General features: G+C 45.3%; 1 protein-coding gene across 7 annotated transcripts in view; it reads left to right on the top strand.

Annotated features, from left to right (window-relative positions):
• The window catches only part of trbd (ubiquitin thioesterase trabid), a 57,731-nt gene that overhangs the window by 16,461 nt on the left and 15,290 nt on the right, over positions 1-25,980 (top strand). For all 7 annotated transcript variants that reach the window (XM_089578679.1, XM_089578683.1, XM_089578684.1 and 4 more), the window contains 6 exons: positions 1,618-1,884; positions 7,555-7,704; positions 18,270-18,527; positions 22,474-22,666; positions 23,302-23,373; positions 25,523-25,721. In XM_089578679.1, the coding sequence (XP_089434805.1) occupies positions 1,618-1,884; positions 7,555-7,704; positions 18,270-18,527; positions 22,474-22,666; positions 23,302-23,373; positions 25,523-25,721 (1,139 nt within the window). The remainder of the gene's footprint in view (positions 1-1,617; positions 1,885-7,554; positions 7,705-18,269; positions 18,528-22,473; positions 22,667-23,301; positions 23,374-25,522; positions 25,722-25,980) is intronic.

Below are 25,980 nucleotides of genomic sequence, written 5' to 3'. Positions count from 1 at the left end.
CCACAGTGGCCTTATGTCTTCATCTCAAAATATATTTAATTCAATCAATTAATTATTTTTTCTTGTTAATTTTTACTGTTTAATAATTGCTTCTTAGCATCTGTCTATTTCTTTTTGTATTTAATTACTAAAACACTCACAAACATGATGCAAGATGTTTGGGTCACATTGGATGGTTGTTAGGATACCAACCCTGGAGTTTGGCTTGTATCATGGCATGTGTCATTTGAACAATGGTCACGGATCTATGCTAGGGGTTTTGAAGCACATTGGGATCAGACTTGGTCCTCACACACAGAAAGCTTGCCTGGCTGGTGACCAACAGCATATCTGGAAATCTTCCTTTTGGTCTACTAATGCCACCGAAAAAAAAAGGAAAAAAAAAGAAGAGTAGCTGCACGAGCAAAATAAAAAAAAACGTAAGGCAAGGAGGAGCTGAGCTACAAATGTGGTGGAGTTTAATCGTCTTTGACATTGGCCTATGGCATTTGTGGGGATTCCTAATCTTTCTCGTTTTTCTCGAAATTCACTTTTTTTTTTTGTGGTTCCTTTTTATGCAAGCAATCCTAACTTTATCCCTGCACGAGATTTTTTATTCCAACTTTGTACACTTATTTCTCTTATATCTAGCGATGCATTGAACCACAAATAATAAAATCGTGCGATTTGTTTTTTTACTACTGCGTTTTTCCTCAAAAGATGCCTTTACGAAAACCATTGTTTTCGGTCATTCCTCTATTACACAGTGGCAGTGCCTTCCAGTGGTAACTAAATTTGTGACGTGTGCTACTTTGCCGCCTTTTTTAGGGGGAGCACAGGTCCATGTTCATATACCGGGTGTCCCAGCTAAATGTAACCAAACTTTTAAAAAAGGCGAAGTGTCCTAGTCCAGTGAAACCAACTCAGGGTTGTTCATAGTCGCATGGCCTAGTCTTGAGTATTTTTTCCGCTCTTCAAAGTTCATTAGTTAGTTAAGTTTAATTAGCTAACTTTTTAATTATTGACTTCGGGAAGAAAGTGTCAATGAAAAAGTTTTAGATCACCTCGAAAAACCGCTAGTAGTGCTGTTTCCGTCAAGTTACGATTTACGTAGCTTCATTTATTGGCCTTAAAAGAAAGTTATCACGTGACCAGCTGCTCGCTCACTTCTCTGCCCCAATGTGCACTGAAAGTCTCATCGAGGAGAGGACTTCAGAAAAAACGGATTTTATTCTTTAAGGCGCGTTTTGGGACGTTGAAGTGGCACAGTTGTCATGTGGAAGCCTTTTCTTATTGTGTGGGTTATGGTTAAAGGCCGGTAAAAAAACTACTTTATGTAAATATTACTTTGCTGCAAATGTCTCAGTAAGCTGTTTCTCAAAGCGATCTACAACTTTTCCATTGTCTTTTTGTTCCTCAAGTCAATAATTAAAAAGTTAGTTAATTAAGCTTAACTAATTAGTCGACCTTGAAGAACGAAAAAAATACTGCACACTAGGTCACGCGGCTCTAAACAACCCTCATTTGGTTTCAGACAGCTAGGGTGTCCTGTATTTTTTAAAAGCTTGGTTACATTTAGCTGGGACACGTAGTATATAGCCCATGTTTTTGGCATAACATAGTGGTGCTGTTTTTCAGATCTCACCTCTGGTGTCCCCTGATCTGACCAGTGCATACCAGAAATGGGCATGTGGCCGGTGCACATACCTGAACTGGCCGCGGTCAGGCAAATGCACCCAGTGTTTGCACCCACGGGGATCGCCGGGCACCGCTCAAGCCAGCCCACCGTCCAGTCAGCCACAGCAGGCCACCACATCTGCCGAAGTGGAGCACACCAGTGCGGACCTGCGGTCGAAGTGGACGTGTGGTGCCTGCACTTATGAGAACTGGCCCAAGTCCCGCAAGGTTAGCATGCTGCGGTCTTCGAAGCTTCCGGCTCTACTTCCAGTGTTATAAGTGCTTGCATCCCAACCTTTGGGGATGCCTTCTTGTGAAAATTGGCCTGTGCCTTGCATGTGCCGTGAAAGAACTGTTCGAATTTATGGTGTGCAGCCTTTGTCAGAAGTAAAGAGCCCTAGGAGTTTGCTGCCGAACGGGCTCGTCTACAATTTGTGGAAGTCGTAATTTCCTGCCCGCCGCACGCTTGCCTTGTTCGAGAGCAAACTCCCAGCCATTTATCTATTAAGGTGCTTGCCCATCGTGCTAAAACTGCAACACTCGACGGCAGCACGCGAAAGCCACAACCACCAGAACTAGTACAATGACTACGGTGAACATGCTAACCTGCCACAAAAGGCCGGAGCTGGTGATACTAATGGCGATGTGGATAGCGGTAGGTCACGGCAGAAAAAAAAGTTGACGATGATGATGATGACCACGGCCTCGGGCACCATCCATGGATGGCTTTTGGAAGCTCCTGTGCACATGTGTGGCCTCCATGATCAAGCGCACCGTTACTTGCAGCCGGAGCTGATCGCAGATGCCACGTGCGTGCTTTTAGAAGGCTATTCCCGCATAGGTCATGGAAAGTTGGGGTGCGGCCCTTACAAGGATTTATTTTTTTTTTTTAACATTTCCTTCGGGAAAACGGGATGCAGCCCATACACGGGTGCGGCCCTTGCACGTGTTTATACGGTATCTCCTCAGTTCTTATTCGTAATAACTAGAGTGCCACAATTTCTGCCAGTAGCATGACACAGTCGAACTTTGTAAAAAATAGTTAAATAGTTCAATATGCGCTTTTTTTTTCTAAAATTAAGGTTTCGAAAAGGGGGTGTGCAAATTACACAGACAATTCACGAACATGTCCTAAAAACTCTACAAAGGTCATAACGCGGAATGTATATTCCGTGCGGAAGCAGAATTAATATCTACAGACATGTGCGCATAAAGATGCAATGCGGTGCACAACTGCTTGCAGTGGTTTTGCTGGTGGCTCGTACTCCATGCTTGCAAGCTGCGATCGTTGATGCTAGGTGGATTTCGGCTCTTTTGCTCACTTCTGTGACTAAGGCATAACGGAAGTTTTCATTTCAGTGTGAAGCTATTGTGTTAATGGAAACTGGTGGAAACTTTAAAAGTTTTATGAAAAGTGGTGGCTAGTTCCAAAGCTTCTTTGAGGAGCACATTATGCCTAGCGGCACTGACCAAGTGGCGCGCAACAATCCACTGATCCGTTGTTGTCTGGCGTGTCGGTGGGAGGCACATCGTTGCAAGAAACCTAACGCCGGCTAACGTGCACTCTAGTCTCGCTTTTGCATCGCAGGAGAGCATTGTGACACCGTTTTATTTATTGATCTTTTTTCCTGTCTGGTTTACCTGGGCACTGACCTAGTACAGGCACTGCATGGGGGTGGTTCTAGGCAGAGAATCAACAGAACGACGCTCTGCTGGTTTGTTGTACCCCACATCATCTTAAGCATCGATTTTGAGGCACATGTGACCGTTACTTGATGGGCAGTGGCGCTGGCGCACGCATGCCTAGTCCACGCCGAAATGCCTCTAGGCAGTGCAGTCTCAGTACAGGTTCTCTCAGGACAAAAGTAGGGATGCTTTCAAAGCGAGTGCAGAAAAAATATTAGTTTTCAGAGAAGATGCAGCAGATTATTACGCAAGCATGACCATTGTCAGAGATTTCCGGAGTACAGTAGAACCCCGCTGTTACGTTCCTCACTGCTGCGTTTTACCGGCTGTTACGTCGTTTTTTTCAGGTCCCGGCATAGCTTCCATAGGATCCAATGTATTGGGAACCTCGCTGTTACGTTGTAGCTGAGGAAACTATCCCGCATGATACGTCGCAACCGTGCACCCCGAACCCGCCCGGGCAATGCGCGCCAACCGCCATTTTGATTTTGGACGCGTCTTGGCCAGGCTTGGCTACGGAACTGGCTCCAAGAAGCTGCACGCGAGTTGGAGAGGCCGCCACTAGATGGCTATCCGCCTCGCGAACGCCTAACTTTTAAACCACTATGCCGCGATCTTTATCGTGCTTTGATGGCGTGATAGCGTCGCGTAAGCGGAAGATGCTTCCCCTTGAGGAAAAGCTGGATGTACTAAACGCAGTTGACAGGCAGCCAGGGCGGCCTACGCTGAGCAGCGCGGCGAGCAGCTTACGAACATTTCAGTGCTTGACGCTGTGCACAACGTCGCTTCAGCGTAGACTGCAGTGAGCGCGTCAACTGCACAGCACTGCTGCGCGCGATGTGGCCTTCGCATAGAAGTGGAAACTGCCATGGAAGATAAAGAGTAGTAAGCAGCCTCTCGTGATCAAGAGCTAACTGAGGCTATGCATTGCGCTGGGTGCCACGGGAATCGCATGAGGCGACTACGTTGCCGTGGATGCTGCCGTCGTGACGTCGGAATGTCAAAGCATTGCTGAGATCGTTGCGAACTCGGTTGTGAGTGAGGCCACTGACTGCGATGACGATGACGACAAGCCGCATAATTCCTGGGAGTTGGCAGATCAGATTTTTGGAGAAGCCGTCGCGGCTCTGGACTTCCTCCGCAAGTATGTGCGTCGCACCGCAAAGCGACGCTGACAGCAATGCGGCCTTCCAGGCTATTGAGAAACGCGTTGTTCTTTCCAGTGAGCGAAAGAAACTGCAATCTACCATTCTCGATTTTTTAAAGTCCAAAGGTCACTTTGCGGAAATAAATTGTTTCAAGTCAAAGCTGCACTGTTTTGATTAATTTTCGGTGCTTTCCTCACTGTTGCGTTTTCCCGGCTGTTACGTTTTTTTTCCCGGTCGGGTGAAAAACGTATGAACGGGGTTCTATTGTACCAAGTAAATCGCTCTGCGGTGCCAATTTTGAAACAGTGAAAGACCAAAGCTGGCAGATTTTTGGAAAATGAACGTTTTTCATGAACTATTTCACGACAGTGAAGCTTCCGCTTCAGTGAAATTTTTCGCAGGTGCCGTGAATTTCGTTAAAGCGGGATTTGACTGTAGTTGTGCACTAAGGTGTTGGCATGTATTGTGATTTTTGGTCATTTTGAAGACAACTTGAGAAGCACTCCTCAACAAGCAAGTTTATCTCATCGTTTTTGCTGATACTTTCTGAGCTGCTTCAGTTGCTATTCAAAATGGTCAAAGCGGAAAGCATAGCTGCTCACTCAGACAACTCCCATTCAGCATTGTAATCAACTGCAAAGGATTATCTGCTCATGTCACAAAAAACAGAAAACAAGCACATTGGGCTTGGCCATTCCGAAAGTGATAGCCCTTGGTGTTTCACTGAGGCCTGAATCTACTCGAATCATGAAAGGGCTTTCCAGAACAGTTTTTTCAAAAACGAGAAGTAAAACACACTAGCTCAGTTCATATCCATAAGTCAAACACACAGTCCTTGCCATAGAGCCACGAAAGCTAGTCCGAATCGGCCAATGAAAACTGCCATCAGTTGTAATTGGAATTTATGTATCTCAATTTTTTATGACCACAATGCGAGAGAAGTATTTCTTTTACATTCAAGGTGCACATAAAATTGAATGGTAAAAATGTCTTGGAAACACTACAAATGATGGGCATATATGTAGTCTTTGTGCGTGCATTGCCCTATAGAAATTGCACATTGTTAGGTGCACTAGTAGCATGTACCTCGAGTATAAATGGCTGTTGGCTGATGCAGCTTGCACGCACATGCAGCACAATCACTGTGTGCAGCAGCAGCATGTGGGTGCATGATACATCTCAGCAGTCACTTCGAGCTTGCAATTCCTATTTGACTTACCAGTAGTCACTGCTCTCAAAAGGTGACTTGAAAGAAAAAAAAAGTACAGTAATGTTGGTGGTTGTTGCTTATGGCAGTATACTGTTTTGATTACTCATTGCAACAGTAGGCCTAAAATGCTTGGCTTGCTTCGCCATGGAATACCTGATGTGCACAAAATTTGAAGACCTGCATGTGGCGCAGGTTTGTGTCAAAACTTTGCCACGAATTGAACACAAGGTTTTTTTCTACACTTGGATCAGCTTCAGAATGCATCTCATGTTATGTTCAGAGCCAAGGTACGAAAGTAACGCAATTTTTTTTTCTTGCTAAACCCTAACCCATAAATTGTGAAACTTCAAAAATTTGAAAAGATTAAAATAATTTTTGAATAAGACATTCCTTTCACTTCGGACTCATCCTTTTATTGGTGTAAATATTTTTCTCAACACTGACTTTTCATTTCAGCCATCCTACATTGTAGGATATTGAGCTGATTTTCTACCTGTTACGTGGGGTAAAGCTTCAAACTTTTGACATCCATTTTTCTTATCATGCGCGGTGCTTTTCTTTGTGATAATGTACAGACATTATTTGTTTTTCTTGCTGAATTGCAATGTAATTGGTTGGGTCGAATTGGAAAATGTTGTCCAGAAAAGACTGGCCGATCTTTCTGAACGCACACAATGCACAGAAATGAACGCACACGCCACAACCCTTGCACTGGGAATGTTCAGAGCCCCTTGAACATATGCCAGCAGTTGCGGGAGACTGCGAGTTAACACATTGAAGATGTGCGCATTGCAGAAGTGTTGCCTTTCCGAACATGCGGTTTAGTTGGCTTGAACATGCTGAGACTGCGTTATAATCGTTATATATGTGTGTATAGACCTCCTCCATGTTTGCAAACAAGTGAGGTGGCGCTGCAGTCGCCAGCGGGGTCACGGTAGGCAAGAGACCAGGGAGTGGCTTCGAGTTGGGGTGGTGCAGCGCCGGTTTTCAAGGCTTGTAGGCGCGTTTTGAGTTTCTGAGAATCATAGCAATGGTTGATGCTTTCAACTTAGTATTCCTTGAAGTACACGGGCTCGCGTTGGCCATGTACGGCGTATTTCGCCACAGTGTATTGTATTATGGCTAGAAAGTGTTTCTGCCGTTGGTTTCTACCCTAGGCATTGAATAAAATAATAAGTTTTTGACACTCTGCACTAGCCAGAATAATTTTACCTCGGGACAGTAGAGAGGGAAGCACTGGCGTTTTTTCCCCAGAGCCGACGTGCGCTCACCATCTGTTGACACACGTGTTGCGCAGTGCGAATAGTGGGGACAGCATCGATTGTGTCCCGATCTCATTTGTCTCGCGTAACCGCTGTTTTTAGCTGTCAGATCAGGCACCAGCCAGGCCGACTTCTCCCCTTCTTAAACTGGTAGATTTGTTGAAAAGTTTGGATTCCTGAAATTACATACTTTCCTAGCCTCGGGCCTTCTGTTTGGGGACGAAAAATTATAGCAAAATATTCAGTAGAAATTCATAAAATTACGGCTTACGTCTGTGGTCATCAAAAATTGTGAGGTAATCGGCAGCTGCGGTAGGTACGGGCAGGCGGAACCTGTTTTGCCTACCGCGCGAAAGTCACTACTGACATCAGCGCCACCGCATCTTCGTGACGTCGCGGGATGAAGGAGGTCTATAAATTTTCATTTTCATGAAGCCTCAAACTCGCCCCTCGAGTTATATTCGTTTTCGCATTAGACGCATGTAACTACGATATTATGTTTTACCAAACAGTACTTGAGAAAATCATGGACTGTGTTGTCCACCTTGTTCCTCATTTGAGAGGTGTCACTCACAGTATGCTTGCATTTCAGTGCATCATGTGCAACGCTACCCGTTCAAAAGGTGATTCACCAGTAGGAAACCGGACCCCTGATCCTGATGACCTGCGAAACACCCCCATTGGTGTGCCTGCTGTGTGCACTGGTGGCAGCAATCGCCTCACAGGAACAACTGAGATTGAGGTGTGTGAATGTAGACTGTGTTGCTACTTGCTACGAGTGTGCATGTTATTGTTTTTTCATCGTTTATGTCAGTTGATTCAGTCAAAACATATAACCCAAAGGCGTGAGGATTAGGGGTGTGTCTGAATAATTTGGCGTACCCTTGTCCATGTAAATTCTAAGTCTATTCTAATATTTTCTCTGCAAGAATATCTAGTACTTTTTGAAAACTGAATTGTATACGAACAGTGTAGCTAAAAATCAAATTGAATAGGAATAGCAATTGTATTGAATATTGGCTGAAACAACATGCGAAACAGTGCAGCACTAGTGGCAGTGCTGTAGTACGGCTCTATACTTTACTGGGTAATAGGTATAGCTGTCAAAAACCGCGACACCGATTCCATTATGTGAATGCAACGTGAAATTCATAAATCTGTGACCATCATCTTATATGTATAGAAGAAAAAATTATTCGCTGCAGTGGCTCTCTGGTTCCGACGTTTGGCTGCTGATCTCAAGGTCGCGGGTTCGATCCCGCTGTCTCTGACTAATTGTTTTAAAAAAAACGCACCTTAGGCCACTGATCAGCTTGTCGATCTGATTCTGATGCACAAGCTACTTGTTTGTTTCCTAGTAGAACCAGAAAATGGCAGTAAAGCAAAGATGCACCTACCAGTGCCAAAAGAATGAGCCGGGTTACTTGTGTATATTGTATAAGAAATGCACCATGAAAGTACACCTAACAGGATTTCAGCATGTTATGCTTAGTTCGCTTACTGTCAGCTTGAACGGACACTGAGGACAAATAGAAATTGACCTGGGCCCGTATTCCCGAGTTTCTGTCACAATTGAAACCGTCATAATCGGCCACACCTGCCACTCCTGATTAGTCTAAACACCAGAAGTGGATGTGACGGCTCAAATGCACCGAAAACTAGCGAAGAAACCGGACGGTGACGTTACACAGATAGCGTGCGCTCCATAACAGATGCTCAAGGGCTCCAATGCAACCAACATGGTGGTGCACTCTGAAGTGGAGCCTCTCGCTTCAGAGTGAACTCGTTGGTGTTACTGCATTTTTCAGCGCGTCAGCTGGCTATGAATTGGATTCGGGGCTTTCACTTCGTCTTATATTCCCTATAACAAATTGGTTGGACGATAAATTTGGCCTGTTTTTTATTTCGTTGGAAGATTCGCTAGCTCCTAGGCCTAACAAGCACCGGTTTGCTGTAGAAATTGTTCACTTCATCCAAGCCAGATGGCACCACTATCACCAGAGTTAATGTCGCGTTAATATATGTGAACAAAAACACCGCAGTTTTTTTTTTTTAGCCCATCCACTTTTATTTATTTACTCCAGAAAAAAGAAAAGCCTAACAGCAGCATTTTGTGGCTCTTTCAGTGCCTGCATAAAAGGAATGAAAAAGTTCCCAAGGACGATTACGGTTCTCCCTGATGCAAAATTTGAGCTCAGCTCTGTCGCCGTCTCAGGCTCTGTAGGCTCATTGTTTTGCTTTGCTGGGTCGTTGGCACGTCTGGCGACGATATTAGTTCGATAGTAGTACTGGTTATCGAGTATTAGTAGTAGTATTGCAATAGTATAGTATAGTATGTAGTGTAGTATATTGTACAGTAAAGTATAGTATATTAATATTGTAGTATAGTAGTATTAGTGTTAAGACGGCAATGCACAATGTAGAGTGAACTCGCAGTGTGCGAGATTGCGTATATTACTTCAGTAGCAGTGTTAGTAGAAGATGACAATGTGCAATGCACAGCGAGAGTGTGTGTTGCAGTTTAGCACAAGGCATGATCAAGTGCGGCGATAGCGTTGTGCTCTTGTGCAGTGTCCAGCGAAGCTGATCTGTTTGCAGCGCCGCAAGTTTGAACCCCAGTCGTGCAGTGTTTATTTTTATCTATTTATTTATTTATTTGTTTATTTGTGGTTTGGCTCAATTATGCCGACAGCGGCGACGTGGCTCAACCCATGAACAGACGTTTAAAGAGCACAAGGTTGTTTTTTGGTTTATGGGGTTTAGCGTCCCAAAGCAGCTCAGGCTGTGAGAGACGCTCTAGTGAAGGGCTCCGGAAATTTCGACCACCTAGGGTTCTTTAACATGCACTGACATCGCACAGTACGCAGGCCTCTAGAAATTTGCCTCCATCGAGGCCGAGATCGAACCCACATCTTCCGGGTCAGCAACCGAGTTCCATAACCACTGAGCCATCACGGCGACAAAAGAGCACTAGGTGGCTGTTAAAAGTCCGAAAGTGCACAGTCTTCCAGCGTCTGCGGCCAACAATGCTTGCCATTGCACATAGCGTGAGGAGATCACCCAAGGCGCATTCTCCTAATAACCATGGTTGCTCGGGCTGCTACAGTGGAAGAAATAGAAAAAAAAGCACGCCTTTGCTCATTTTCAAAGCTCCACGACTGGCTTTTAAATCGTATGGTACAGTTTGGGGATCGGCATTGGCCGCTGCACGTCTATGTGTGGTGAGGCCTACTTGCCGGGTCCATGTCTCATCGAGCTACACAGTTGAGCACGATTATTTCGCATTTTTATCTTTGTTATGGATAAAGAAAGCTGTAGCAAGTACCGTATTTACTCGAATCTAGGCCGGCCACGATTCTAAGCCGAGACCCGAAAGTTGAAGGCCACAGAAAAAAAAAAACTTACCTCGGTTGTAGGCCGGCCGAAAAAACAACTGCCTACAACACTGTTTATACCTCATTATCACAATTGTTTTCATGACGTGACACGACTGTTCTTACGTCGCCGCGCACGTGAAAGTGCGTGGCGCGAAACGACTGCACCATGTGTCTGCGCATGGGCGACTTGGTGTAGAGAGAGGAACTCGAGTGAGACACAGCGGGAAGCATCGCGCCTGCATGCTCTGCCGAAGCGCGATTGGTGGCCCCGAGAGGGACCGTTGAAAAAAAAAAAGCTGCCAAAGCAGCTTTGAGAGAACGGGAGGAGGAGAGGCGGCGTTGGGCGAAGAGACGTATGCTACGCCAGCCCGGGATCAGCCCCCGCTCATTCGTCATCATCATCACTGACTTCTTTATCACTGGCCTCCTCGAACAGTGCACTATCTTCACTGCCATCAAGTGCATTAGAGATGCAGCACTTACGGAATGAGCGCGCAACCAAGCTTTCTGGGATGTCATCCCAGGCTGCAGCTATCCAAGTGGCTACAACTCCCAGCGAGGCGCGCTTTATTCGGCCTGTTGGTGTAAGCTCGCGCCGCTCTTAACTAAGCCAGTCCACGTAGTACTTGCGCAGCCGATCCTTGAAAGGTTTATTGAGGCACACATCAAGAGGCTGCAGCTGGCCTGTCATGCCGCCGGGTATGATGGCGACGTCGGTACCGGCTTCGGAAAGCGCAGCTTTTACGCCGTCAGTGAGGTGTCCACGGTAAGAGTCCAGGACGAGGAGGGAACGTTTGGCCAAGAGGGCCCCTGGACGCCGCTGCCAAACCATTCTGATCCACTCCTCAACCATATCGCTCGCCATCCATCCATTTTCGTTGGCACGGACGATCACATTTCTTGGAAACACTTCCCGAGCTGGAAGAGTCTTCCTCTTAAAAATTATATACGCCGGCAGCTTGTGGCCATCCGCCGTGCAGGCCAGCATTACAGTCATGCGCTGCTTCTCGTATCCGGCCGAGCGCACTTTCACTTCCTTGGCACCTTTTTCGTTCACGGTGCACGCCACTGGCATGTCAAACCATACCGGCGTCTGGTCAGCGTTTCCCATTTGTCCTACGGCGTAGCCGTGCTCCATCCTCTTCCTTATTACGAATCGCTGAAATGAGATCAGCTTCTCTTCGAAGTCGCCCGGCAGCTTCTGACAAATGGACGTGCGACGTCGGAGGCTGAAGCCAAAGCGCTTCATGAACTTCTGCAACCAGCCCCGGCTGGCTTTGAACAGTTCCCGGGGGACGCCTCGCTCTCTCGCCAGCTCTCTTGCTTTGGCTTGCAGCACTTCCGTGGTCACCGGAAGTGCCGCTGACCTCTGCGTCTTCACAAACTCGGCCAGAGCTACCTCCACTTCTGGATGGCGGCCTTTCTTGGGGCCCGTGAAAGCCGTTCTCGTTGCCGCGCAAGCAAAAATTTCGTTACGCTGCCCCCTCCAACGGCGAACATTCTTCTCATCCACGCCGAAGTCCCGCCCGGCTTGAAGATTTGACGACTGCTCTGCAGCGAGGATAACTTTCCGCTTGAAGGCGGCACTATAATGGCACCGCCTGTTTGGTGCCATGGTGTTGGTGATAAAAACCACGCACGAAAACTTCACTGCTGCGAATGTCTTCACGCCACCGCACGAGAACAGAACAAGGCCAAAATGGCAGCCAGTGCTCATGTGTGCTTTGATCAGTATCGGCTACGGATAGCAACGGCTACGGATAGCAACAGCTACAGTGCTGTCTTTCGTTGGCGTTTTGTGGGGGCGCCACCTGCGTGCTACATTTATTCGTATTTTACGAATACGAAACCTCGAAACGAAATCCTCGAATCTAAGCCGACATAAGAGTTCTACATCTCGTTTTTTTGAAAAAACTATCGGCCTAGATTTGAATAAATACGGTATAGTCATTGGGCAGTCAAGTATCGCTCCGCGCACAAATTCACGAGGACGGCGGCACAAATCGAAGCCGAAGACTCGCCCGACGGCAACTGTACTGGGGGCCACAAAGCCTAGCGACAGCGACACTGATCCCTCCAGAGAGTTTGACGCAGCAATGGAGTACATCAGTGCCTCACAAAAAAAAGAAGATTGGAATTTTCGGCGGCGAAGAAAGAACGAGATGAAGAGTCGTCTGGGATCAGTGATACTCCATCATTGAACATGCACGTAAGCGGTGCGGTATGTCCTATGTGTCGCCATTCGGAAATGAGTGTCTGGTGACCGGCCGACAGACACAAAGGACTTGCGTCGTTTTCTAGGCAGAAACTTATGGCGCAGGCAGTTTTTAGTGCCAGTGGCTGCTTGAAGGACAGTTTGCCTCTCTTGTATGTAATTTTCATCACATTTCAGGCTCTGTTTTGTAAATAAACTTTCAATTTTAAGTTTCAAATTCGTTTTTCCCAAAATGCCTTTTTTGGAAACTTTGAGTTTGCCGTTCTCGTTGGTGCTTCTGGTTGTTGGACGTGGATGAAATTTTGCCTACATTTTCTTTTAAGGTGTGAGGAGTGCTGTTACTCCTTTAAACCTCAATATTACTTATATATTGAAGACAAATTTAAAGTAGCATTTACTGGGGTCTGGATATTGTGGACATCCCAGGTTTCAATTTTTCACCTGTAGTATATATTTTATATGCAATTCATAGTTAGTTTTTGGCATTCTGTAGTTCAGGTGAAGGAACATGAACCATCACTGACCCGTAATTATAAGTTTAGTGATGCAAAATGTGGGGACACAAAAGCCTCTATTCTACACGTTGTCATGGGGACAAAACAAGAACTATGCCACTTTGCAGTAAAACTGATTATATATTTGAAATTGGCACAAGAACTCTATAAGCAGCCCGAGTTTCATGATTCTAGGGTTTGTATTGAACTAAAAAAAATGTCTTCGGGCAGCATCTCTCCTTAAAGGTGCACTAAAAAGGACTCTAAGCTTGTCTTTTTACCACGGGAACTTGATCTACATGCTCCGAGCATTCTTAGAAACTTCGAATTATTATCTTGTGTGACTGACTTCCGTATTCAATTGGATTAAACGTCCCTGCTCCCGCCTTTATTTTTTTTTAACTTGCCTGTAGGTGGAGTCAACCAATGCGTGGATTGCCTTTCAGTCAGTTGCGTGGTGGCCTTGCTTTTGCTTTTATTTTGTTTTTTAGGTTTTTGTGAATAAATAGTTTGTCACAGACAACATAGCCGCAAATTAGGCCCGTGGAAATAAAAATACGCTTGGACTCATTGCTTTACGTATCAATCCGCCAACGGCAGGGTTGAAAATGACAAGAAAATGGCAGCTGAAAATGACAAGAGGGGTTGCTAAGAACATACGCAGCGTTTTGTATATTAAATTTTTTTTGGAATCAATTTCTGGCTCAGTGTAGCGGCTTATTTTTGTTTTGTTTGTATTTTTTGTGTGTTACCAGCGTATTTAACCAGTAAATTTTCAAAAAGTTTTGCACACTCAACCCTGGCATTTTTTTGTTCAAAAGTGCTACTAATAAGCTACAATATACAACAATATACTACTAATAAGCTACATTGCAGTGTGTGATACATTTGGTGATTCTCATAAAATTTTTCTTTCAATGCACCCAAATTTGGCCATTTTTGCATGGTAAGGAAAGAATTAAGCATAGACATGTGCAAATACAGTTAAACCTCGATGTAACGAACTTCAGTTTAACAAGATCCTCAATGTAACAAAGTATTCCAGTTTTCATAACTTCGTGTCCATAGAACATCATGTATTTTTAGCTTCAATATAAAGAAGTTATTTTGTAACACTTTCAATGTAACAAAATTTAATTGCTGACTAGAAACGAATGTAAGAAAAAATTGTATCGTGGGCGCGAGTGGTTCAGCGGAGCGCGTACGTATTAAGGGCAAATATGATGCCGATCATCGTGTCGAGTGCTCCGCCGGCTATGCCATCTAGGGTAGTACAGGTGAGGCTGGCATGAATGTCTGCGTAGCCTTGGCAGCCTGCCAGGCCAGCCCGCCCAAAATCAACGATTTGTCATTTACAGCTTCCTAAAACTTCGTAAGAGGACTGGAAAGGTCAATGCTGTTGGCACGTCCATCATCTGTGGAGGTGTCGCGTGCTTCACACCTGACAACCTCGCTTCTCACTCGGACGGTGCGCGTATGTGCAGGCACACACTCGCACTTACGGCGGGCAACGCGAGGAGCGGAGTAGGCCTGATTTCATTTCATTGGTTGGTGGTTGGAGACACTCTTCTTGCTGTTGCCAACATGGAGAAAGAAAGGAGTAGGAGTGTAAGGGAACGGGGGCAGATGGCAGGGCCCGCCGCCAGGCTGCCGCTGATGGCCACGGGGTCACAGCGGTGGCAGTGGCGGTGTGCGTCATTGTATTGGTGTGCTCAGGGCACATACAGGACGATTATCATGACAGCAAAATCAAAACTCAATACGAGTGCGCTGTACCCGCCACCCGCAAATTACACGCTGAGGTGGCTCGCGAGCTTACAACTTAAGCAAAACGCACGTAACACTGTTGCTGCTGGCAAAGAAAGGGAAGACGAACCACTTTCATCGTAAATAAAGGTGTTTCCTGCCAGTTACCTGGAGCATGTTTTTGGCAGATTGTTAAGAAAACGAATTTCGATGTAGCGAAATTTCAGTCCTATTACGAAGTAGACTGCCGATTTTGCCGACTTCGTGAAATCAAGGCTTAATTGTAAGGAATAGTTGGTTAGAAGTAAATATGAAGCGAATAGTTTGTTTGAATAATTTCGTAGTGAATATTTTCAAGCAAATGCGAATAGTTAATGACTGCGAATGTAGTGGTGGAAAAAGCAGTTCGTTAAAGTTCAGTAGCGTTCATGCTTTGCAGAATTCACTATACATCTGTAGAAAAAATAAAAATAAGCGAAAATAAAACAAGGTATTAAAACTGGCATTCGTAGCTTTCCATCAGCAGCAGGCCGAAGTGCACTAAACGTCAGTCACAAGGTGTTGCCGAACAATTGATATGCTGCTCATTTTTAATGTAAAATTTTCCAACATATTTTTCAGTAATCAAAATTGTGAACATGATTCATTTTCTAAACTTTGAGCGACACCCCGCCACGCATCCCAGGGACGGCCCTTGCGTAGACTGACCTCGCAACGTTGCATGTTGCGCTGCTCTGGATGAAGGTGCACAGTCGGTGCATGCCCCTTACCAGATGAGCTGCTGTACACAGTGCGGGGTGAATTTATAGCGTGCGCCTTCTGAGCAGAATAATTTTGCTCTTAACAGGCGAAAATGTAGCAACAACGCAGGTGGGAGGCATGCCATTATGCAGAGACCATACCCGCAAGAAAAATGGTGATGTTTTTCAAAGCGAAAATCATGCAACCACAGTAAAATGTTTCGTGGTCCGAACTTTCTCATCGTGATACCTACAGTAACTTGCAGTTTGCACCTCATCTATTTTTTAATTTGAGCCGCCAGAGGGTCAGCAATAACATATCGCTGGCTTCGAAGCTTACGCTGACATAGTGCTTGCTCTGGGCGTGTTGGTAGTTATACTTTTGTATCTGTTTCATCACTGTCTTTCTGTTTTATGTCCATGTTACAGTGGGCGCAGTTTCACATGTGGGCGCAGTTTCACAGGTTTCACATCTGGGCTTTGTACCACCATGTGCGCTCGTTGGTGACTTGCCAAACGGTGCAACCATTGAACGTCAAGATTATGGATGGCTACCATGCTGTTGTCTTTGGTCACGCGGAAGTCGTCGAGCATTGAACATCATCTGCTTCTTCCTGCAGCTTGAAATTTCGGATTGAAGCGACTTTTTCGGCTGATGTTGATTTGAGTCTTTGACTGATCCCCGTAGAGTCATAATACTCGGTTGCTGATTCTGTTTTGTTGTTGACATCTTTTGTTGTCCTAATTACCGGCATATTTTCCCACATTCTTGAAATTCGAAATGCTTAAAAAATATTAGTTTTCCACATATTGCTATTTGTTTCGAAGCCGAAATCGAATACTGCATTATTTATTTTGATATTTGAAATGTTCAGATTATTAATAATTGAATTAAACATGGTATGCAAGTGTCAGAAAAATTGAAGTGGCCAGTATAGTTTATGCTCTGCTGTGCACACTGGGCAGTAAAAAAGAACTGGGTTTTATTGTTAACTTTATGCAACTATTTGTGGAGATCTGTGCCCTGTCATAGTGCCAGTAATTGTACCATTCAGCAAAGTCAGCATTTATGCATATTGTTACGTGACGGCAAGCGATGAAGAAAGGACTGCATGACCGATGGCGATGATATGATTTAATGTCTGCGAGCCTAGCACGAGTGCTCCTGCCCATGCCACTGCCCGCTTCGTCGTCTTCTAGTCCGTCACATGACTCGGGGCCACGAAGCGATCGCCCCGATCGCGCGAACTAGAAGAATGCCACAGACGATGACAAGCGGGACGTGACAATGGGCGTGGCAGAACATATGAACAGAGAAGAGAAGATGAAGGGCTTGCCGTCACGATGAAAGATATGATGAGCGGGTGAAGCCAGGTCCACGAAGACTGAGGAGCCACCGGCTTCTGGAAGTCAACGTCGAGGCCCGTCCCGTGGACACACCCAACGGCAGGGGCTGGGGTACTTGTTTCTCGTGTGAGTGTCGGTGGTCAATGGGTTCTCTGGTCAGTGGCGGCGGTCTCGGTTCAGTGGGGTCGTAGGTCGTTGGGTCTTCTAGGGTCTCATGTGGGTTCTCATGTGGGCGATGAGTGGGGTCACAGGGCAGTTGCGACGGTCGTTGTGTCGTCGTGTCTTCTGGTCGGGGCTTGGGGCGGGGCGGTGAAGAGCGGCGGCGTCGGGGCATACCTGGCAGGCTGGGGAAGCGCCGGGAGGTGCGAAGCCGTGAGCTCTCCACAGAAGACCTCGGTGTACAGCAGGCTCCTAAGCTCCGGGACCGGGATGAAGAAGGTACCCAGCACCTCCACCAAATGTTACGTGACGGCAAGCGATGAAGAAAGGACTGCATGACCGATGGCGATGATATGATTTAATGTCTGCGAGCCTAGCACGAGCGCTCCTGCCCATGCCACTGCCCGCTTCGTCGTCTTCTAGTCCGTCACAATATACACTCCTGGCTAGTGAAATTCAGCCAGTTGGTGCTGATCAGGTTGCCTAGGCCCAAATAAGAATGTAAGGAAATTCATTTTATGTACCAATTTTGAAGTAATTCCCACAATCATGAAGCCAAAAAAAATTTCATTACTAAAAAGAAAGATAGCTACTGTGAGAGGCATGCCACATTGCACAAAAGTTTTCTAAATTGCAGGTTTTTTTTTTCTGCTTGGTTCCTGTTTTCTCTTATATTTTTTGGAGTTGGGTTGCTGACTGTTTGCTGCTAGGGCGTTCTGTAGGAATGCAATGCCAGTTTTGACGTAGCATGACCTGGTCGATGGAGCTGAAAATTTTGTCATTAGCAATTTTTTGATGATAATTTTTATGGAATTCCGTGCTTTTAAGGTGTTGTTGGCACATACCGGTGTGATTAAAAAATGTCACATGTTATTTGATGATGCATTGAAGCAGCCATGATTCTAAATGTGGCCAATGTTTGGAAGCTGCTGTTCTCTTCTCTTGGTCTCAGTATTTAGCAGTGATAAATGTCTCCTGGGTGTTGGTTTTATGAAAAATAAGAGCAGGGTAGCAACTGATAGTATTTTCTAACAGACATGATACCAAAGTGATGTACTACTTATATATCTCTTACTACTTGGGCTGCTTGTCAACCATTTACTTTGTTAATTTTAGAACTTTAAATATAACCTTGTTGCCTAGTATTGTGCATCCAGAATTATGTGTCTTATCTCTGTATGCATGTCACAACATGGGGCATAATTGTCTTTCATTCCTTTGCTTGCTAGGTTCAAGTGTCTGCAGAGGAAAACCCACCTAGCAACAACTACCTGTGCAGTTTACGGCGCCAAGCACGTGAAATGGATCGACTGTGGCTCAATGCATGCCGAGCTGTGGCGGACGGGGAGCCTGAGCCCATCAGTCGTTACCTGAGCTCCGGGGGAGACCCTGCGAGGCAGCTGACGCTTTCTGAGGCTGGGCTCTTAGCACGCACTGCCAACTTTGATGTAGGCTTCACTCTGGCACACATGGCTATTCGCCAAGAGGTAAGCTGACCAAAACGCTTTGGTGATGTGTGGTGAAGTGTTCTTTAGGCGTTGCATGTATTGATGTGCAAGCTAATTGCAATACTTAGAGTATATCTAAAGCATCAGTAATGCCTGAATTAATTTGTGCATTAACATGTTAATGGATTTGTATATTTACATATGACCAAATACTGCTTCGGTTGTTGTTTTAACTGTGGGCAATACAAACTAAAAAAGCAGTGAAACCCCAAAGTGAGCTTCATAGTGTTTTGAACGGGGCTTAGCTCCTTCTGCAGGATGGCTGGTACAGCTAATAAATCACGTTCTTTTCTTGGAGTATGGCTACTGCCTTGCGAATAGATGTATTCCAGCAGTGGTGTAGGCATGAGATGATGTTGGTGATTGTGAAGACAAGGAGCTGTATTTACAGAGCAGAGAATATTGTTGGGCTGGTTTGTCCATTACTGTTGGTAAAAAAAAGAGTTTGACTTTAGATGAGGACAGTGCGACACAAACAACTTTTAACTTGTTTATTTGGAAGAACTGCTCAGAAAAAAATATTCGCCAGAAGACAGAAGCACATGTTCAAACAGGGGAAAAAAAAAGGATAGTGAAAGCGTGCATTTACCAGTGCGAGCATCGCATCACTACTTTGATATCCAAAGGATGGAGGCAAACGAAGATGACTGGCTTTGGTCAGTGGTCATGCTCTATACGCAGGCACCCCTCTCATAATATTTGACATGATGCGGGATATTAGCTTTATCACTAGCTATGTCGCTGATATAGCATTGAGGCTTCTGGCTGAGAGCACTCTGGAATTGAACGTGTGTGGGCCCAGCGGTGCCCAAATTAATGAATATCCGATGCCATAGACTTACATGGGTGTTGGCCAGGACCGCAGCGGGAGTCCAAATTATCCAGATTTCCGAATCCATTGGGGTCAGATTAATGAAGTTTCACTATTGTCGAGATTCTACTGTATTCTAATATCTTATGTATTATTGCAGAGAGGAAAACATTCAACTAAAATGAGGTGTCTATAGTTAACGCCATATGACATGCCACACGCAGTGACATGAAATGCTACTGCGAACGGGATCATAACTGCAGGCTTTTCTCCAGTGGTTCATTACTGTTTATTTTATAATCATCATCATCAGCCTGACTACACCCACTTTAGAGCAAAGGCCTCTTCCATATCTCTCCAATTAGCCCTGTCCTGTACTAGCTGCGGCCACCCTATCCCTTTAAAGTTCTTAATCTCATCCGCCCACCTAACTTTCTGCCACCCTTGCTATACTTGCCTTCTCTTCGAATCCAGTCCGTTACCCTTAAGGACCATCAGTTATCTTACCTTTGCATTATACACCCTGCCCAAGCCCATTTCTTCCTCTTGATTTTGACTACAACGTCGTTAACCCGTGTTTCCTGACCCACTCTGCCCTCTTCTCGTCTCGTAACATTACACCTATCATTTTCCTTTCCATAGCTTGCTGCGTTGTCCTTAAGCTGAACCCTCTTTGTTAGCCTCCACGTTTCTGCCCCATAGGTGAGTACCGGTAAGATACACCAGTTGTATACTTTTCTCTTGAGGGATATTGGTAAACTGCCATTCATGATCTGAGATAACCTGTCATATGCGCTCCACCCCATTCTTATTCTTCTAGTTATTTCCCTCTCATGATCTGAATCAGCTGTCGCTACCAGCCCTAAGTAGACATATTCCCTTACTACTACCAGCACCTCACTACCAATTGCGAACTGCTGCTCTCTTGCTGGACTGTTGAACATTACTTTGGTTTTCTGCATACATATTAGTTTTTAGCCACACCGTTCTGCTCTGCCTGTCTAACTCATTGATCATGCTTTGCAGTTCATGTGCATAGTGACTTAGCAAGGCAATGTTATCAGTGAATCGCAATTTACATAGGTGTTCTCCATTAACTCTTATCCCCAACTCTTCCCGTTTCAGGCCCCGGAATACCTCCTGTAAACAGGCGGTGAATAGCACTGGCAAGATCGTGTCTCCCTGCCTGACACCTTTCCTTATTGGAATTTTATTGCTGACTTTATGGAGAACTATGGTAGCTGTGCAGTCGTTATAATTATTTTCCAATATTTTCTCATAGCACTCTTCTACACCCTGATTCCGCAATGCCTGCAAGACAGCTGAGGTTTCCACTGAGTCAAATGCTTCCTCGTAATCAATGAAGGCTATATACAGGTGCTGGTTATATTCTGCACATTTCTCTATCATCTGATTGATAGCGTGAATGTGGTCTATTGTCGAGTATCCTTTTTCGAAAGCCTGCCTGATTATTTGGTTGATTGAAGTTTTAAGGTTGTCCTGATTTGCGATTGCCTTATTAAATACCTTGTAGGAAACAGACAGTAAGCTGATAGGTCTGTAATTTTTCAAGTCCTTGATGTCTCCTTTCTTATGAGATAATGTTAGCGTTCTTCCAAGCTTCTGGTACGCTCAAGGTCATAAGGCATTGCGTATACAGGATGGCTAGTTTTTCTAGCACAATCTCCCCACCGTCTTTCAAGAGATCTGCTGTCACCTGATCGTCACCAGCTTCTTTTCCCCGTTTGCATTGCTCGTAAGGCTTTCTTTACTTCCTCTTTCGTTACTGGCGGGATGCCCCATTGCTGTGCACTACTGCCTCTCTCATTAATGTTCTGATTACATTGAATACTGTATAGATTTATGTAGAACTCTTCGGCTACTTTAACTATCTTATTCATATTGCTAACGACATTGCCCTCTTTGTCTCTTAGCGCATACGTCTGGTTTTTACCTATGCTTAGTTTCCGCTTCACCGCTTTTAGGCTACCACCATTCTTTGGAGCATGCTTGGTTCTCTCCATATTGAACTTCCTTATGTCGGCTACCTAGCGCTTATTTATTAACTTTGATAGCTCTACAGGTTCTGTTATGTCTGTAGGGTTAGACGCTTTCATGCTTTGGCGTTTCTTTATCAGATCTTTCGTCTCTACTACGTCTCTGTACTGTCGAACCATCCTAGCTCCTACTTCTACTGTTAACTCCGTAGTGATAGTTGTGAGATTATTGCTCATTGCTTGAACCTTAAGGTCATTGTCCTCAGTTAAAGCCGAATATCTGTTCTGGAGCAGTATCCTGAATTCGTCTACTTTCCCTCTTTCCGCTAAGTCATTAATTTGCTTCCATCAGGGCCCTCTTTTTTTTTCTCTTTAATGGTCTGTTTACTATCGTAGAGGTCATTAGCCAACCAGCATCTCTTCAGAAGCGGGTTAGTGATGTCCTAGGCATACCTTTTAGCTGTAAAGACAGCCTTTAACTTTTCACCTCTTAACCTCGTTTCTTACTCAGATGTGTACACTCACGGACAAAAGTTCATGGGATGCAGTTTCGCAGAAAAAAAATTCATTTCGGTGTGTTTGAACAAAGCAAGTCAGTGAAAAGCACTGGAGCACGAGGCCACATGTATACTCCGTCTTCTGGAAGAATACCAGCTGACTTACTAGTGAGGCAATGCAGAAATAATTTTTTTTTTCCACGAATCTGCATTGCGCAAACTTTTTTCTGTGACTCTACATGAACTGTGCCAGAAAAGCATACGGTTGCACTTGCAGTGAAGACGTGACAAGGGGGGTGGTGGTGTGATTGCATCGGATGCCGATTGGGCGGTGCTCCTTTCTCACTCTCTCTCTCTCTCTCTCACTGTCTCAGTGAAAGAGAGACAGGGGAAGCCACCATCAGCAACCTTCCTTGTTCCTTCCCTCCATTGAGCAGCTAAATTACAGGTCTGAAAAGTCAGCTCATTAATTTTATCGCCTGTTGGGAAGTTCATTTATTCTTCACCGCTTCTTTTTCTTCTGATTAGTCCCTTTGGTGCAAGTTTACGACTTAGCACAGATATCTTAATGTGATGCTGCTGCACTATTGCTCATGATAATTCTTTTGTGGATTTTGCAGCGTGATGATATTCTGGCCTTGCTGCTGTCCAATTCGGGCATGACTCACCCTGTTGCAAAGCGTGTGCCATCCGACGTTGGTCGGGATGCTGCTGCTGACATCCGCCGCCATATTGCAGCTTCTTTCAAGCAGAGGAAGGGACCTTTTTCATGCTACTTTGTCACTGAACTGGTCACCTTCGCACTGCCAACTGGTGAGGATTCAGTGTCTCTTGAAAAGAATTGACGCTTGTTGTGTACACAGCAGAACACAAGCATTCCAAATCTGCATTTGGAGCACTTGTGTATTTGGTAATTGCTAGTGTGGTAATTGGTATGCAGTGCACGCAACCATGCATCTTGTTTTGGTGAAGCTCACAGCTTCGGGTTTCTTTTCTGGCAAACAGCAGAGGCTTCAGTGCATGTGCACCAATGGCAGAGCTGTACTTGTGAGTGGACACTGGCACAAAGCTGTGTTCATGCAACGAGTGCATGTGTTTCCTGACAAGATCATCTACTGCACTTTGAAGGCGCCCAGGTTCAGAACAAGGGAGGTGTGGTGGGGAGTTGCAAATAGCATTAGGTTTCTGTTACCATTGGAATTCTGCTGTGGAGTAGAAGGCCACTTATTTGATATCTGGTGTTGGTGGCGGCGTGTTGGTAGGATAAAATGCAACACACGTGCTCAGAGCTACCTGTAGGCTCCAGAAGACTGCCAAGCGATTGGAATTGATATAGGTTTTTTCATTAGTGTATGCCAGTAGATGACACATTGTTTTGAAATGTTTATAAATTGTTACTGTTATTGAGCGTCAGTGCTTATTTTGTTTTTGTTTTTCCCTCCACTTAGAAATCAAGGAGTTTCATCCATCTGTGCAGAAGGTTTTGTTTGATGAGCTTCTGGATCAGGATGTGCAGAAAGGTGAGTGAGCTTTATTGAGATCTGCATACAACTGCATGTTCAGCACATAAAAAAAATTAGGTTTTCTCCATGAAATTCACACTTATTAGGTAAAATTGCAAATGGGATTTCAGGAGAGGAAAGGCACAGTAGCTCTCACTTATTGGTGGGCATCTCAAACAGCTTAAGGGAAGGGAGGTGAAGAAGGAAGATAGAAAGAGGTGCCGTAGTAGAGAACTTCGAATAAATTTGAACCACCCGCAGCTCTTTAATGTTGTGCTTTCACTACAAAATGTGGGTTTGGGCCAGAGCAAGCTGAGGGCATAACCAGTGTTCACCGCGTGCCCGTAATATTGCCACTGATGGAAGGAAGGCACAGTGAATTTAATAGCATAAGTGTTTATTACATAGTAAGCTGTATTGCAAAACAGTGCACTATTCCCCAGACCTCAGTGTAACCTATAGCCCTGCTGCAGCACCACAAATAGGTCCACTCAGCTGGGTTTGCAGAACAAAGATTGTATGTGTTCATGGTAGAGGTAAGTGCACTCGCAGGCTGCACAGCCAACCAGATGATTAAAGGGACACTAAAGGGGAATGCTAAGTCAGGCTGTAGACTGATGGGGTAGGCTCACCTGATAGCAAATATGTTATTGTCAAAAATTTCATACAGTTAAACCTAGATGTAACGAACCTCCATATAGCTAATTCTTTGATATTACGATGTTTCTCAATTCCCTAGCACCGCTCCCATTGAAGCGTGTGTATTTGAGGCCTCTGTGTAGCGAAGGCATTGCGGCGGTTGACCTTGTTATAATCACCTCGCTACGCCGACTATCTATTAGCTTGTGCTGAGTTACGAAATTTCGCAGAATAGTTTTGTGACAATGAAGCACGAACTTGCACGAGAGCAATGTCTATGATTGCAACGAGCGACTGCAGTTGACACAACGTGCTATGCTCCAGCGCCATCAGCACATCCTTGCTGCTTTCATTTTTGGAATTCCATACCGCGTGGCACTGCAGCAGTTCATGCTCAAAGCAGCGAAAAATAATAGGACATAACAAAAAAACTGCGAGCAGTGCACGACCGTTGCCGATGCATGGTTGTGTGCTTGATTCCGGCGCCAATAGCTGTCGCGCGTCAGGAGCGGGGACGGCGGAGCGCACTGGCGACGCAAAACAGAGAGTCCGTTTCTTGGGGCAACAGCGGCGAACAGACCGAGAGAGGGGACATGAGAGAAGAAGCAAATGCCTCCGCGGCCAGTCTCCCGGTGGCAGTGGTGCAACCGCGTGAGCTCACCTCTGTAGTTGTAACAACTCGAACGAGCCAGCAGGCGAGCCCCTACAGCCAGTGGTGTTGACCGATTCTCCCCCTCTCCCCCTTGACCAATCCCTTTGTGTGGGCTAGCTTGAAATCGGAAGGGGTGGCAGATAAATGGGGAGTAACCATGGCTTAATCAGATTAACCGTGGCTTTATGGAATGCGGTCAACGCCATTGGCTGGAAGGCCTCTTTTGAGGGGCATCTGCTGCTTTGCTCTTGAGTTGTAACTGACTATAGCTCGGCCGCGGCACTCCCCGCCTCCCCACTTTCCCCACCCCATTCGTAGCGGCGTTGCATGAGCCGCTGCGAAAGTGGTGCAGACTGCTGACGCAGTCGCGCTATCGATGTGATCGTGAAACTTTTCTCTGCGTTTTATTACTTCGAGTAAGGGGATTTTCTGTAAACATTTTTCAAAGTTATTTCACCTATATTTCCATTCAGCATTGTCCTTTCGAGCCTTTTCGCGAAAACTCGCAAAAATCCCAGACTTTTTTAGTTTCGTTGTATCCAAGTTTAACTGTATGTCAATATGCGTGCGTGCACATAGGGCATGGATAAGTGAGGTGGGGTCTAAATTTGTTTGTTAGAAGGAATTTTATTATTGCAGTGCATGTTTGACTCGCGAGAACACTTCATTGAGTGTGGAATAGTGAAATTTATGGCACGATGACATCTCTACGAGCAGGGAGATGGCTTCTGTGGTGTGTGCATTGAGCATCTGTTAAAGAAACACTGAGTATGGGTCTCCTTTGTACGTTAGTCTGATAATATTTGCTTGAACTGCTTCATTCTTACTGCTAAGCCTTGCTTTCAACGCTGTAATTCTTGTGCTCTTGTGACCCAGAGCTCGAAGAGGATTCTGCTATTATCAACTGGAGCCTGGAGCTAACTGAGACCTTAGGCTCAAGGCTGTATGCCCTGTGGAATCGCAGTGCTGGCAACTGTCTTCTAGACTCAGCTCTGCAAGCTACCTGGGGTGTGTTTGACCGCGACAACTCACTGCGGCAAGTTCTCGGTGACAGCCTGTGCGAGGCTGCTTCTGTGTGAGTGATGCTTTTGCTTCTCATTGGGAGCTGTGGGTTCTGTGCCAAATAAGTACTGAATATGTTTAAGAATTTACATTGATAGTGCAGAAGAGTGGAGGAAGGCACAGGAATTTTTCAAGCCTTGCTCGTTCCTTTTGCCCTTGTGTAAGTGTTGTAAGGAGGCTTGAGTTATGCCTTTAAAATTGGTTGCAATAGCCTGGATACACTGTAGTGATATTATTTCAGGTCTAATGCATAAATTTTACATAAAGGAGTG

Source organism: Amblyomma mixtum, chromosome 3 (genome assembly GCF_055824585.1).
Source record: "Amblyomma mixtum isolate Tamu chromosome 3, ASM5582458v1, whole genome shotgun sequence".
In the NCBI taxonomy this organism is placed as follows: domain Eukaryota; kingdom Metazoa; phylum Arthropoda; class Arachnida; order Ixodida; family Ixodidae; genus Amblyomma; species Amblyomma mixtum.
This window is presented reverse-complemented; position numbering and strand designations above follow the sequence as displayed.